Below are 16,028 nucleotides of genomic sequence, written 5' to 3'. Positions count from 1 at the left end.
CATATAGATGCGAAGTAGGCAAATGCGATTGGCTACATGGTAGAATGCTTTACCAGTATATTGTCACTATATAAATAAAAATTGTCAGTATTTAAACTGTCACATCACGTGCAGTGAGAGCGGGAGTACGTGTCGCAGGTGCTCACACCGCAGTCATAGAGATGGGGCAGACCACCAGAGGAATAGAGGCCGGCAACAAGGATATGTACAGCAGGGTGAAGAGGAGTTGGGACTGGCAGGAGCACGGTCCCAAAACTACTAGTATGTATACAGTATATGAATGTGTGTGCATATAGTGTGTATGTAACAGTTGAGTAACATTGCTCCTTCACGCTGGGTTACTATTTCATCTGGCACCAACATTCTTCCCCTTTTTACGAATAAGTGCCTATCTCTGTTTTTTATATAGCTATATTAAGGTGGCCATCCACTACTCAGACTTGTCTGAACTGCAGATCTCATCAGATTTCTCTTGAGCTCTCCCGGGAGCTTCCCGGGAATCGGATCTGACCCTGGGCTTAATTTTCACTACATTCACTTCAGATGTATCTGATGCGATCTATCATGTGTCAGATCGCATCAGATATATCTGATGCACACATGCTACATGCGATTGATCTGATGCTGCTGCTGCCGCTGTTCCCCCTCTTGGTGGGTGGGAGTGGCCAGGGAGATGCCAGTCAAGTGACGCTTCAGATGAATCTGATCAGATACATCTGAAGAAAAAAAAACAATCCGATGTGCACCTGATTTCTTCAGATTCCGATAAATAGTTGGGGCAGCCTCAGAGATTTGTAGTTCAGACAAATCTGACACGGGAGTGCGCATCGGATCGGAAGAGCCATCCGATGTGACATTTTTCTTCAGATTTGACGGTCAGATGCGTCGAAATCTGAAGAAAACTGTCCAAATCGGACTAGTGGATGGGGGCCTTTAGACTTTACTAGTTACTTGATGCAAAAATGTATACAATCATATTGTAGCACAAACAAAATTACCTGTTGTGTTATTTTGGTTCTGTAGTGTGACTAATGTGAAGTAAACACCCTTGATTTTCAGCAGTTCTTCATGAGTCCCCATCTCTACTGCTCTTCCACCATCAAATCCCACAATTATATCAGCATTCCGAACCGTGGAGAGGCGATGAGCTATGGAGATGGTTGTTCTTCCACTGCGTACCTTTAACATAAAGAAAATGTATATTTTAAGCAGTAACAAATGTGTTCAAGGTAGCTAACTGGAGCAGAAGAGCATGGACTAGAAGTGCGCACAGACCTCCTCAGTCCAAGTCCAATGGTTCTCTCATGGAAGAGAGGGAATTTGCAATTTACATTGTGACAAGGATATACTCTGTATTGGAAAAATATTTTGTGGCGAGGGCCATAGCATGTGGTAGTCATCAACTATGATAGCATATAACTGTGACTGTAGAAAAGTATGTAAGAAAAATGAAGGGTCTCAATGTCATGTCAAACAGCTTATTTTGTGTGTCAAAATCCTTTAGCGGGTATGTGTCAGCCTTGCAGAATATGACTTGGCGATCTGTTGGGGAATCAGGGAAATTAAACATGCTAAAAATGCACATTTGCTGTCAGGATATTGGGACTTCCCACAGTCAATGTTTCCTCCTCCTCCGCCTATGATGAAACAGTGTTCTGCTCTGCACTGTTGCACATTGTATAAGTTATTCACCTCAATTTGGTTGGAAAGTTGCTCATTATTGCAGTCCGCATAGAAAGCCATACCACTGAAAACAGGGGCTGCTGCAGATACTTTATATTCTCCAATGTAATAGCCCTAAATCTTAAGTAAAGCAACAATCCTCTGAAAACTAGCATTTTCGGAGGATTGACTGCAAAAGTGCTTTAATAAATAGGCCCCTACATAGGCGTGCGCAGGGGGGGTTCCTGGTGCGCACAGGCACCCCCTAATGTCTGTAACCCCCTCACACACACCTGCTGCTGCTGCAGTATTGGCGATCGACGAGTGTGCTCATTTCTGTCCTCCCGCCCATTGCGCCTGCCCCCCCCTCCGCTCAGTCTGGCTGTCACTCATTTTTATGGTGCAGCATCACTGACGTAATCCTACTCCCAGTTTCTCTAACCTGTGGGATGTGTCGTGATGATGTCATGCCGCGTGCATGCCCGCTCATGCTCCCACCCATGTTCTCTCTCTCCTCATCATGTGCCAACGCCACAGAATACAGTGTTCCTCTTGGAGGAGGAAAAGTTAAAATTCAATATCAATATATATTTTGAGAGATTAGGATATAATCTATGGTAATAAAATACACAAATTGAACATATATTAAACAGATTTTATATATCTAATATCTATATCTATATCTCTCTCTATATATATATATATATATATATATATATATATATATATCTATCTGTGAATCAATTCTCTATATTATTTAGTTTGCATTGAGTGCCAATATGTGGTGGTAGGCACGCCTGATAGGTGGTGCTAGACATGCCCATTGGGTGGTGTTAGACGTGCCCAATAGGCTGTGATAAACACGCCCTTCTAATCGTGCACCCCCTAATAAAATGTCCTGCGCACGCCTATGGGCCCCTAAGACTTTAAAATCAGAATACAATGTTTAACAAATCTGTCCAGTAAATGCAGGGTCTTTATAAATGTAACAATGTGTTCAGTCATTGTGTTATCAAGTCATTACATGCATTGATCAAGATTATGGATTTACGAGATAAGATAAGATAAGAGGTTGCTACTGATTTTTGCTAACAGTTATATCTCTGATCACCAAGATAATGTTGTTACATTTTTGTATTTTAAAGTTGCTGGCAATCATCAACTTTCTGAACCCATTTCAAGCAGCTCTCAAATTACTTCATTTAGATGTGGATGAATATAAAACATCAAACGCCGGGGAACACAGATGGGAATTGCTCAGAGATCCATGCAATTCCAAAAGGCGTTTCCGGGAAATGATGGTGTGTGTGTGGGTTTGGCTGGCATACACAGGCGTGTTGGGGGGCATGGTGGTGTCAGGTATTGCATCGAAAGGCACCGTTCCACTGACACCGGCGGCCAAATTCCATCTGCTGCAGCATTAGCATAAAGCATATTTTTGCACCTGTGTCAACCACTCCAAGTTCCGCCACAGGGCAGTGCTATGCAGCAATAGGCTGCACCATTCATACCTCCTCCTTACAGACAGCAGCATTCTTGATGGTACCTGCCTGACATGTAGCATAAGGGGTCACTAATGCGGTCTGTAGTATATGGCTGTCACTAATGCAGTCAATAGTATATGGTGGTCACTAATTCTATCGGTAGTATATGGTGATCATTAATGCTGTATGTACTATATGGCTGTCACTACTGCTGTCTGTAGTATATGGCTGTCACTAATGCAGTCTGTAGTATATAGTGTTCATATAGGTAAAGGGTGACTAGTGTCCATTGGGATGGGGTGTGTGCGTTGAGTTTCTTCCCCGGGTGTTGGTATTTCACATTTACAGTATGCTGAGATAGGATTCACACTTCCTAACTGCGATTTAGGTGGGACTGTAATTATTTAATCTGTTTTGTTTAAATTGCAGGACTGTTGGGAGATGTGCGCCACTAATTTATGTGCCTCTAAAGCTGTAAGTACCAGCAACAGGTGCAGAAGACATTGAAGAAGTGTGTTTGGGGATGATAATTTGTAGGGTGCCCCATATACAGTAGCATGACCATATCTCCTTATTGTTGGCACACAATTCTGAACAGCTATAGTACATGTAAAAACTTGTAGGTGTAATGATTGGATGGGTTTTATAAAATCTGCCGCAATTGAATACTGAGATGGAGCGATATTTAATATTTGATTTCAGAGGTAAATGCAGGATTTAGAGTGGGGATTAAAACCGGCACATACAGATGTAACGTGGTCATCTTTTCTGTGATGTGGCATGCTGCATCATGTCTTGCTGCATGGTGTGCCAGGCTGCCACTATTCGCACCTGCCAATTAATCTAGTAATTCCTATGGACATACGTGCGAGTACGCAGGACTCTCTAGCAGCGCCACCTATGCCAAATGTGCATGCATCGTGCAAAAAGATGAGCGTGGCTGCATCTGTAGTACTACATAATGTGTAATGTACAAAATCATAGGTACTAAAAGCCACAGAATCCAATCTGTGGCCACATGTGACTAACTAATGAACAATGCTACACTGAAAAATGCAATAATGCCGTAAACGTTAAAAAAAATGCCATATACAGATGTGTCCTCATACATCTTGCCTCAATATGCCATGCAGCAGGAGATGCCTGGCGTGAGTAAGCCAGCAGTTCCCGGGAAGCTCTGCTACTGTCGGGCATATGTTTTTGCCAACACTGCATCTTAATCACATCTCTATGTGACTAGGACACACAAGCAGCTTATGCTGATTAAAATGATATGCAGCATGCCTATATTCTGTGTTTGGCTGTATCTGCATATGAAATGCTACATTACAGTGATTTCTAGGAAAACACTGTAACGTAGCATTTCATATGCAGAAACAGCCGCAGTCACACACAGAATATAGGCATGTTGCCTATCATTTTAATCAGCATTAGCTGCTTGTGCGCCCTATTCACATAAATATGCGACTTAAATGCATTTAAACAGACAAAGGTGCACATAAAGACACTCAGCGTTACGAGTCATGGCGTGGTGTGGAAGGGCTGTTTAACGTGACTGCAGCAAGGATGTAGGAGGACACATCAGTAGCAAAGGAAAACTGATGCCATCAAAAATGGCCTATGCAATATACATAGACTGAGAAAGGCCCCCACAACATCAGGATGTCGACATGTTCAAAATATAAACAGATGACATGTTGACATCAACAATGTAATCTCAGCACTGATATTAACCTAAAACTAACCCTAACTCTAACTGTAGTCTAACCATGGCCTTTCTGTATAAGTCCACCCCCAGACTTCCATTGGCTAGTTTGGGGGCAGGCTTATACAGGCAGGACAAGCTGAGTGCTGCAACCTGAGTGCTGCGGCAGCAGCTGTGAAACGCACAACATTGTTGATCCCTGGGGTGAGGCAGCCAGCGAATACAGTATATTACATACAACTTACAGGTATGTTTATATGTGTTAGCCCCCCTCCATGCTATTTGTGAGGCCTAAAACAAAGCACACAGGGTCGGTGCAAGTTCTGGAGGCACCCTGGATAATAACACCTCTGAAGCAGTGCCCAGCATTATTTTGGAAGTGATTTCCCCCTCCATGCTGTTACTTAACTTGGCAGCGGCAGGGCTTGGCTGTGACACTGCACATTGTCACTGACATAGGTGAGCACCAACCAGCAGATTTACATATGAGAACAGTGACCGACTGGGTGCAAGAACTGAGCTGGCATACTTTGTGTGCACTCACATAAAAAAAGGGGGTGCTCACACATCATGGGGTATGGCCTTGTGCGTGAGGGTGTGGCTTTGTGGCACTCCCCTACCTTAGAATGCCTGCCTAACAGAGTCCCGGGAGGCAGAGCTGTTTGGCCAGATCTTCAGATGGCTAGACCTGCCCATCAGACCATCGCTCTTTCTGGCATTTACCAGAAGCAGATGAATTAGTGACATCACAGAAATGCACTCAGTGTTTTAAGCTCCCCCTAAAAATTGGCACCCTAGGTCCTGAAAGTACACTTGGGGTCCCAGAAGCACACTTGTTCCTGCTAAAATGTTGAACAAAACTGTTATAGAACAGTGATTCCATCAGTATGTGTCATGACACTTTTATGTGTTGTGATACCAGCGGATGTGTCACAATAATAATAAGAATTTACTTACCGATAATTCTATTTCTCGGAGTCCGTAGTGGATGCTGGGGTTCCTGAAAGGACCATGGGGAATAGCGGCTCCGCAGGAGACAGGGCACAAAAAGTAAAGCTTTAGGATCAGGTGGTGTGCACTGGCTCCTCCCCCTATGACCCTCCTCCAAGCCTCAGTTAGGATACTGTGCCCGGACGAGCGTACACAATAAGGAAGGATTTTGAATCCCGGGTAAGACTCATACCAGCCACACCAATCACACTGTACAACCTGTGATCTGAACCCAGTTAACAGTATGATAACAGCGGAGCCTCTGAAAAGATGGCTCACAACAATAATAACCCGATTTTTGTAACTATGTACAAGTATTGCAGATAATCCGCACTTGGGATGGGCGCCCAGCATCCACTACGGACTCCGAGAAATAGAATTATCGGTAAGTAAATTCTTATTTTCTCTATCGTCCTAGTGGATGCTGGGGTTCCTGAAAGGACCATGGGGATAATACCAAAGCTCCCAAACGGGCGGGAGAGTGCGGATGACTCTGCAGCACCGAATGAGAGAACTCCAGGTCCTCCTTAGCCAGGGTATCAAATTTGTAGGATTTTACCAACGTGTTTGCCCCTGACTAAATAGCCGCTCGGCAAAGTTGTAAAGCCGAGACCCCTCGGGCAGCCGCCCAAGATAAGCCCACCTTCCTTGTGGAATGGGCATTTACATATTTTGGCTGTGGCAGGCCTGCCACAGAATGTGCAAGCTGAATTGTATTACACATCCAACTAGCAATAGTCTGCTTAGAAGCAAGAGCACCCAGTTTGTTGGGTGCATACAGGATAACAGCAAGTCAGTTTTCCTGACTCCAGCCGTCCTGGAACCTATATTTACAGGGCCCTGACAACATCTAGCAACCTGGAGTCCTCCAAGTCCCTAGTAGGCGCAAGGCACCAAAATAAGCTGGTTCAGGTGAAACACTGACACCACCTTAGGGAGAGAACTGGGGACGAGTCCGCAGCTCTGCCCTGTCCAAATGGACAACCAGATATGGGCTTTTTTGAGAAAAAAACCACCAATTTGACACTCGCCTGGTCCAGGCCAGGGCCAAGAGCATGGTCACTTTTCATGTGAGATGCTTCAAATCCACAGATTTGACTGGTTTTAAACCAATGTGATTTGAGGAATCCCAGAACTACGTTGAGATCCCACAGTGCCACTGGAGGCACAAAAGGGGGTTGTATATGCAATACTCCCTTGACAAACGTCTGGACTTCAGGAACTGAAGCCACTTCTTTCTGGAAGAAAATCGACAGGGCCGAAATTTGAACCTTAATGGACCCCAATTTGAGGCCCATAGACACTCCTGTTTGCAGGAAATGCAGGAATCGACCGAGTTGAAATTTCTTCGTGGGGCCTTTCTGGCCTCACACCACGCAACATATTTTTGCCACATGTGGTGATAATGTTGTGCGGTCACCTCCTTTCTGGCTTTGACCAGGGTAGGAATGACCTCTTCCGGAATGCCTTTTTCCCTTAGGATCCGGCGTTCCACCGCCATGCCGTCAAACGCAGCTGCGGTAAGTCTTGGAACAGACATGGTACTTGCTGAAACAAGTCCCTTCTTAGCGGCAGAGGCCATAAGTCCTCTGTGAGCATCTCTTGAAGTTCCGGGTACCAAGTCCTTCTTGGCCAATCCGGAGCCATGAGTATAGATCTTACTCCTCTACGTCTTATAAGTCTCAGTACCTTAGGTATGAGAAGCAGAGGATGGAACACATACACCGACTGGTACATCCATGGTGTTACCAGAACGTCCACAGCTATTGCCTGAGGGTCTCTTAACCTGGCGCAATACCTGTCCCGTTTTTTGTTCAGACGGGACGCCATCATGTCCACCTTTGGTATTTCCCAACGGTTTACAATCATGTGGAAAACTTCCCAATGAAGTTTCCATTCTGCCGGGTGGAGGTCGTGCCTGCTGAGGAAGTCTGCTTCCCAGTTTCCATTCCCGGAATGAAACACTGCTGACAGTGCTATCACATGATTTTCCGCCCAGCGAAAAGTCCTTGCAGTTTTTGCCATTGCCCTCCTGCTTCTTGTGCCGCCCTGTCTATTTACGTGGGCGACTGCCGTGATGTTTTTCCCACTGGATCAATACCGGCTGACCTTGAAGCAGAGGTCTTGCTAAGCTTAGAGTATTATAAATTTACCCTTAGCTCCAGTATATTTATGTGGAGAAAAGTCTCCAGACTTGATCACACTCCCTGGAAATTTTTTCCTTGTGTGACTGCTCCCCAGCCTCTCGGGCTGGCCTCCGTGGTCACCAGCATCCAATCCTGAATGCCGAATCTGCGGCCCTCTAGAAGATGAGCACTCTATAACCACCACAGGAGAGACACCCTTGTCCTTGGATATAGGGTTATCCGCTGATGCATCTGAAGATGCGATCCGGACCATTTGTCCAGCAGATCCCACTGAAAAATTCTTGCGTGAAATCTGCCGAATGGAATTGCTTCGTAGGAAGTCACCATCTTTACCAGGACCCTTGTGCAATGATGCACTGATTTTAGGAGGTTCCTGACTAGCTCGGATAACTCCCTGGCTTTCTCTTCCGGGAGAAACACCTTTTTTCTGGACTGTGTCCAGAATCATCCCTAGGCACAGCAGACTTGTCGTCGGGATCAGCTGCGATTTTGGAATATTTAGAATCCACCCGTGCTGTTGTAGCAGTATCCGAGATAGTGCTACTCCGACCTCCAACTGTTCCCTGGACTATGCCCTTATCAGGAGATCGTCCAAGTAAGGGATAATTAAGACGCCTTTTCTTCGAAGAAGAATCATCATTTCGGCCATTACCTTGGTAAAGACCCGGGGTGCCGTGGACAATCCAAACGGCAGCGTCTGAAACTGATAGTGACAGTTCTGTACCACGAACCTGAGGTACCCTTAGTGAGAAGGGCAAATTTTGGACATGGAGGTAAGCATCCCTGATGTCTCGGGACACTATATAGTCCCCTTCTTCCTGGTTCGTTATCACTGCTCTGAGTGACTCCATCTTGATTTGAACCTTTGTAAGTGTTCAAATTTTTTTAGATTTAGAATAGGTCTCACCTAGCCTTCTGGCTTCAGTACCACAATATAATGTGGAATAATACCCCTTTTCTTGTTGTAGGAGGGGTAATTTGATTATCACCTGCTGGGAATACAGCTTGTGAATTGTTTCCCATACTGCCTCCTTGTCGGAGGGAGACCTTGGTAAACCAGACTTCAGGAGCCTGCGAAGGGGAAACGTCTCGACATTCCAATCTGTACCCCTGGGATACTACATGTAGGATCCAGGGGTCCTGTACGGTCCCAGCGTCATGCTGAGAGCTTGGCAGAAGCGGTGGAACGCTTCTGTTCCTGGGAATGGGCTGCCTGCTGCAGTCTTCTTCCCTTTCCTCTATCCCTGGGCAGATATGACTCTTATAGGGACGAAAGGACTGAGGCTGAAAAGACGGTGTCTTTTTCTGCAGAGATGTGACTTAGGGTAAAAACGGTGGATTTTCCAGCAGTTGCCGTGGCCACCAGGTCCGATGGACCGACCCCAAATAACTCCTCTTCCTTTATACGGCAATACACCTTTGTGCCGTTTGGAATCTGCATCACCTGACCACTGTCGTGTCCATAAACATCTTCTGGCAGATATGGACATCGCACTTACTCTTGATGCCAGAGTGCAAATATCCCTCTGTGCATCTCGCATATATAGAAAATGCATCCTTTAAATGCTCTATAGTCAATAAAATACTGTCCCTGTCAAGGGTATCAATATTTTTAGTCAGGGAATCCGACCAAGCCACCCCAGCTCTGCACATCCAGGCTGAGACGATCGCTGGTCGCAGTATAACACCAGTATGTGTGTATATACTTTTTATGATATTTTCCAGCCTCCTGTCAGCTGGCTCCTTGAGGACGGCCCTATCTATAGACGGTACCGCCACTTGTTTTGATAAGCGTGTGAGCGCCTTATCCACCCTAAGGGGTGTTTCCCAACGCGCCCTAACTTCTGGCGGGAAAGGGTATACCGCCCATAATTTTCTATCGGGGGGAACCCACGCATCATCACACACTTCATTTAATTTATCTGATTCAGGAAAAACTACGGTAGTTTTTTCACATCCCACATAATACCCTCTTTTGTGGTACTTGTAGTATCAGAAATATGTAACACCTCCTTCATTGCCCTTAACGGGTGGCCCTAATAAGGAATACGTTTGTTTATTCACCGTCGACACTGGATTCAGTGTCCGTGTCTGTGTCGACCGACTAAAGTAAACGGGCGTTTTAAAACCCCTGACGGTGTTTCTGAGACGTCTGGACCGGTACTAATTGTTTGTCGGCCGTCTCATGTCGTCAACCGACCTTGCAGCGTGTTGACATTATCACGTAATTCCCTAAATAAGCCATCCATTCCGGTGTCGACTCCCTAGAGAGTGACATCACCATTACAGGCAATTGCTCCGCCTCCTCACCAACATCGTCCTCATACATGTCGACACACACGTACCGACACACAGCACACACACAGGGAATGCTCTGATAGAGGACAGGACCCACTAGCCCTTTGGAGAGACAGAGGGAGAGTTTGCCAGCACACACCAAAAACGCTATAATTATATAGGGACAACCTTATATAAGTGTTTTCCCTTATAGCATCTTTTATATATTTCTAACGCCAAATTAGTGCCCCCCCTCTCTGTTTTAACCCTGTTTCTGTAGTGCAGTGCAGGGGAGAGCCTGGGAGCCTTCCCTCCAGCCTTTCTGTGAGGGAAAATGGCGCTGTGTGCTGAGGAGATAGGCCCCGCCCCTTTTTCGGCGGGCTCGTCTCCCGCTCTTTAATGGATTCTGGCAGGGGTTAAATATCTCCATATAGCCCCCGGAGGCTATATGTGAGGTATTTTTAGCCAAAAAAGGTTTTCATTTGCCTCCCAGGGCGCCCCCCTCCCAGCGCCCTGCACCCTCAGTGACTGCCGTGTGAAGTGTGCTGAGAGGAAATGGCGCACAGCTGCAGTGCTGTGCGCTACCTTAAGAAGACTGAGGAGTCTTCTGCCGCCGATTCTGGACCTCTTCTCGTTTCAGCATCTGCAAGGGGGCCGGCGGCGAGGCTCCGGTGACCATCCAGGCTGTACCTGTGATCGTCCCTCTGGAGCTAATGTCCAGTAGCCAAAGAAGCCAATCCATCCTGCACGCAGGTGAGTTCACTTCTTCTCCCCTAAGTCCCTCGTTGCAGTGATCCTGTTGCCAGCAGGACTCACTGTAAAATAAAAAACCTAAGCTAAACTTTTCTAAGCAGCTCTTTAGGAGAGCCACCTAGATTGCACCCTTCTCGGCCGGGCACAAAAATCTAACTGAGGCTTGGAGGAGGGTCATAGGGGGAGGAGCCAGTGCACACCACCTGATCCTAAAGCTTTACTTTTTGTGCCCTGTCTCCTGCAGAGCCGCTATTCCCCATGGTCCTTTCAGGAACCCCAGCATCCACTAGGACAATAGAGAAATATGATTAACAAACTGAAAACTGTATAAATTACTAATAATGCAATTTACTAGTTATGTATGGACTATGTGTAAATGCAGGAAAATTATATAACTCATTTATAAATTCAGGCGCTCCAATGAGTGTTTCAACCTAGCAGCTGTATAACAGGAGATAGTCAATCTTCCAAAGCAATTAACATAAGAGAAAAGGGTATAGCGCTTACTGACTCTATATAATCACAATAAAACATAGAATTTTTAATACACTTTTAAAATACAAATATTCCAATAGCATAATAAAACCTCATAAAAGTTGTATAAATGCAGCAAATACTGGAGTGCCTATGGAAGAGTGGTGTTTAAATACCCTAGAGAGGGTTAAGTGACTGTTTCAATGACAGGCTTTGTTTAGACTCAGTTCATTCATGAAGCTTTTAGATATATATTACCGGCTCTGTGGTCCAGAAATTAGATCCCCAATAGTAGAGGTTCTAGATAACTACAGAACTTCTCCTCTCCCTCTGCCTCCCCCCGGCCAGCACTGTCGCTGATCCGGAGCCAGCCTTCAGCACAAGTAACCGAGTGGAGAGAAGTCCCACCTACCTACCTCACAACTGCCCCCAGCCAGTACAGTCAGTGCCTCATTCAGGGCTAGATGCATCATCGCTTGGAAAGTGATAAAATGGAGAGTGAAAAAGTACCAGCCAATCAGGTCCCACCTGCCATGTAACAGGCTGTGTTTGAAAAATGGCAGTTAGGAGCTGATTGGCTGGTACTTTTTCACTCTCCATTTTATCACTTTCCAAACGATGATGCATCTGGCCCTCACAGAGTGTCCCCCAATTTTCCAGCATAGTGTTTGTCCCTCCCACCTCCATATCACTGCCCCTCTTCCCATCCAGCCCAGTACCCTCTACATATAGAAGGTCGAATCATGGAGCAGTGAAAAGCCCTTTATCAGTGATAACAGGGCTTTTCACTGCTACCTGTTGTTCATAGAAGGGGTTACCATGGAGAAATCACTGATTTCTCCAGCGGTGCCCCTGCTCCGTATCAGGATCCTTTCCCCATACATTAGTATGGAAAGAACACTTTATAGAAGCTCGGAAAGCTCAGCTTTCCATTTAGCTTCTTAAAGAAAGTTGAAGTTGGTGGTAGGAGGCTGCAGAGTGGAGAATAGCAGCAGAGACTGCTGTCTCCTCTCCTCCCAACCATACTCCCTGCCCCCTTCTCTCATGCTGACCAATCAGGTGCACAAGGGAGAGAAAGTGGCAGAGAAAAAAAAAATCTGTCCCTTCTACCTTTGTAACGGCTGGGACACTGTAGTGTATGCATTACACTTTTTTATATTGGTGACTTTACTTGCTCTGCCGCTGCTCTGTCCTGCACATTTATCAGTAAAGTGACCGGGTTGGCATATGCCGGGTCACTTCAGACTACTGACTCCCCTTCATCGTTTGCCCGCTCCCTCCCCATTGCCATTTACTGGTGCCATCCGCTGCCCATTGCCTCCCCTACTGACTTCCCACTGTCCTCTGCTCACTCCGTCCGCTGACTGCTGCCTCTAGCTGCCCTCCACTACTAATTCCGAGACAGCCCCACTGCCCCATCCATCTGTACCCGAAGTTCCGCCGATAACCGATACTGGCGGCGCTGTGTGCAGACAGGTACTGCTGTTCTTCTTCACGCTAACCACTGCAGAAGATCAGGACGCTGGAGCCCTGGATTTCACATCACTTCGTTGTACAGGTAAGTATGCATGAATTGCTAGTTAACAAAGCTATATATCGCATTGAACTGATGCGATATATAATGAAAAGTAGCAATTCAAATTTCACTTTATTCATGAATAGACACCATAATAACTCCCCTCCACACCTCCAGTGCAGTGGCTCCCACCAGTTCACTGACCCCCAATCTTAGTGTCTCACACCCTACCAGCCAAGTATCTCTGACCCCTTCCCTACCCAATCAGCTTCACTGCCCCCATCTCACTGCCCCAACCACCTAGAATCACCTACAGCACAGTATCCTCCACATATATCAACTCTCCACTCCAGTCCCTACCTGCTCACTGACCCCCCCAAACTTAGTGTCTCATTTTAGTATAACGGATACCTGTCTCCATCCTGTCTGGTCTCGCCCGCTACTCTGTCAGACTCCTACCCATCTGCTTATTGACCTCCCCCTCCCTCGTTCAGGCGGAGTGCTGGGAGGCCCTTTCAAAATTTTGCTATGGAGCCCACAAAGTTCTAGTTATGCCCCTGCTAATACTGGTGTGTTATCAAAAAACAAATGAGCTATCTGCGTGTAAACAGGTGTCACCAGAAAGTGTGCAACCAGTCCCTTAGCATGGGATATTCAGTCACCTTCTCCAACACACTGACCACTGTCCTGTTCAGAAACTAAATATTCTAGCTTGCCTGGCTTCCACATTATTGAAAGTGAGGTGCCGTCAGAGAAGGCTACCCAACAATCAGCTGTTTTGTTTTGTAGTAAAAAACTCTGGAGATCCTCTTTAAAATTAGTGATAGGAATATGTATATATGTTGTCACATAAAGAACTAACCTTATTAAGAGCTTCCTGCACAACAGATTCACTTTCATTATCCAGAGCAGATGTGGCCATATCAAGGAGGAGGATTCTGGGATTTCTGATCAGAGCCCGAGCAATTGCAATTCTCTGCTTCTGTCCTCCACTCATCTGCCCACCACCTTCTCCGACAAGGGTGTTAAATTGCTACAAGCAACAACAAAAAAAGCAAAACATTTGCATTAGTCACATAACTTTGATATAATGCAAAAGATTATTCTAGTTAAGCCATCAGCGTTCTTTTACAGTACATTGCAACTCTAAATCTTACTTTTGTGAACTGCAGTATGAACATATGAGCATCTCCCTAAAATAGCCAGGGAACGTTATCCTCTTTGAGAATTGGATTAGGGCGCTTATTTACATTGCATTCTAAAACATCAATCAGGCACTTGTACTAAAGCTTCTTTGCCTCATGTTACCTGTGGTAAATCCATGATGAAGTTGTAGGCATTAGCTTCCTTTGCTGCTGTGATAATGTCATCCATAGTGACCCCGTCTCTTCCGTATTTGATGTTTTCAGCTATTGTTGTAGCGAATAAAACTGGTTCCTGTTCAACGATTCCAATCAAGGAGCGAAGCCACGGAATATTCAGAGTACGGATATCGTGGCCATCTAAAGTGACCTGGAGTGTGAAGAAGATAATAATAGAGTACATAAAGAAAACTCTTCTGTAGAGTACTTAAAAATTTTGGAATTGTCACCCATGTAAATAAATTGCTAAAATCAAAGGTTTGGCTATGTCTTCTAGAACTTGTGGCTCTGTCTGCCTCAGGAGCAGTGTGTAGGCAGATTCCCTACAGTCACCAGCCAAACAGCCTTCCGCTATCTTAGTTTGCCTTCAAGACTTCTCCTCTATTGTGCTACTTGCATTTGTTTAAAAATAATGGGGGTCAGTCAGACCTGATTGCACGCTAGGATTTTTTGCTGTGCTGCTATCAGGTCAGAACTGTGCATGCGTATGCACCGCAATGCGCAGGCATGTCGTACAGCTACAAAGCGGATCATTGCTGGGCAATGGATTGTACGAAGAATACATTCGCACAGCCGATCGCAAGGAGATTGACAGGAAGAAGGCATTTGTGGGTGTCAACTGACCATTTTCAGGGAGTGTTTGGAAAAACGCAGGCGTGTCTAAGCATTTGCAGGGCGGGTGTCTAACGTCAATTCCGGGCCCGGACAGGCTGAAGTGATCGCAGCGGCTGAGTAAGTCCTCAGCTACTCAGAAACTGCACAAAACTATTTTGTACCGCCCGGCTGCACATGCGTTCGCACACTTGCAAAGCAAAAATACACACCCTATGGGCGGCGACTATCTGCTCGCAGCAGTGCAAAAAACCTCTAGCAATCGATCAGGTCTGAATGACCCCCAATGTCAGAATGTTTTTTACATTCAGGAAAGGACAAAATATATGGCCTGAAGGTCAAATAAAAAATTTTGACGTCATACATTTCTTGTTGTGTAAATGCACTAATTTATGCAGTCAGTGCATAGCTCAGCAGGGAGAGATGTTTGCGACTGTGCATTGTGCAAAATTTAGCATCCCCTAATGTAAGGTGAATCGGGTTTACCCTTCTGATAGCGGGTGTAAATGCAATCACGCAACTCATATTGCAAAAAAAGTTCACTTTCATTTTGTGGGACTAGATATTGCAATAAGTCTGCATTTAGGGAGTGTATATGGTTTGACAGGTGGCTGCAGAAGTTCTGGATTTTTACAAGTTAGAAGGAATGCCTTTGGTGCTCTCTGTGTGAATTAATGAAATAGATTTGTTTGCATACAGATACACATGTAACAAAGTCCTTAATGCTTGGAAACATCTCAACCACGGTAGCCTCTATTTTCACTTCATTATTTGAGACTATGGGGGTAATTCAGAGTTGATCGCAGCAGCAAATTTGTTAGCAGTTGGGCAAAACCATGTGCACTGCAGGGGGGCAGATATAACATGTGCAGAGAGAGTTTGATTTGGGTGGGTCATATTGTTTCTGTGCAGGGTAAATACTGGCTGCTTTATTTTTACACTGCAATTTAGATTTCCATTTGCACCTAAATCTAACTCTCTCTGCACATGTTATATCTGTCCCCACTGCAGTGCACATGGTTTTGCCCATTTGCTAACAAATTTGCT

General features: G+C 45.5%; 1 protein-coding gene across 1 annotated transcript in view; it reads right to left on the bottom strand.

Moving 5' to 3' along the window:
- Positions 1-16,028, bottom strand: part of LOC134944741 (bile salt export pump-like) — a 197,076-nt gene that overhangs the window by 113,048 nt on the left and 68,000 nt on the right. The window contains exons 14-16 of the mRNA XM_063933573.1: positions 14,317-14,520; positions 13,871-14,041; positions 999-1,179 (exon numbers count right to left, since the gene is read on the bottom strand). Of these exons, the coding sequence (XP_063789643.1) occupies positions 999-1,179; positions 13,871-14,041; positions 14,317-14,520 (556 nt within the window). The remainder of the gene's footprint in view (positions 1-998; positions 1,180-13,870; positions 14,042-14,316; positions 14,521-16,028) is intronic.

This window comes from Pseudophryne corroboree, chromosome 7 (genome assembly GCF_028390025.1).
Source record: "Pseudophryne corroboree isolate aPseCor3 chromosome 7, aPseCor3.hap2, whole genome shotgun sequence".
Lineage (NCBI taxonomy): Eukaryota > Metazoa > Chordata > Amphibia > Anura > Myobatrachidae > Pseudophryne > Pseudophryne corroboree.
The sequence above is the reverse complement of the archived record's forward strand: the minus strand, read 5'-3'. Positions and strand labels throughout refer to the sequence as shown.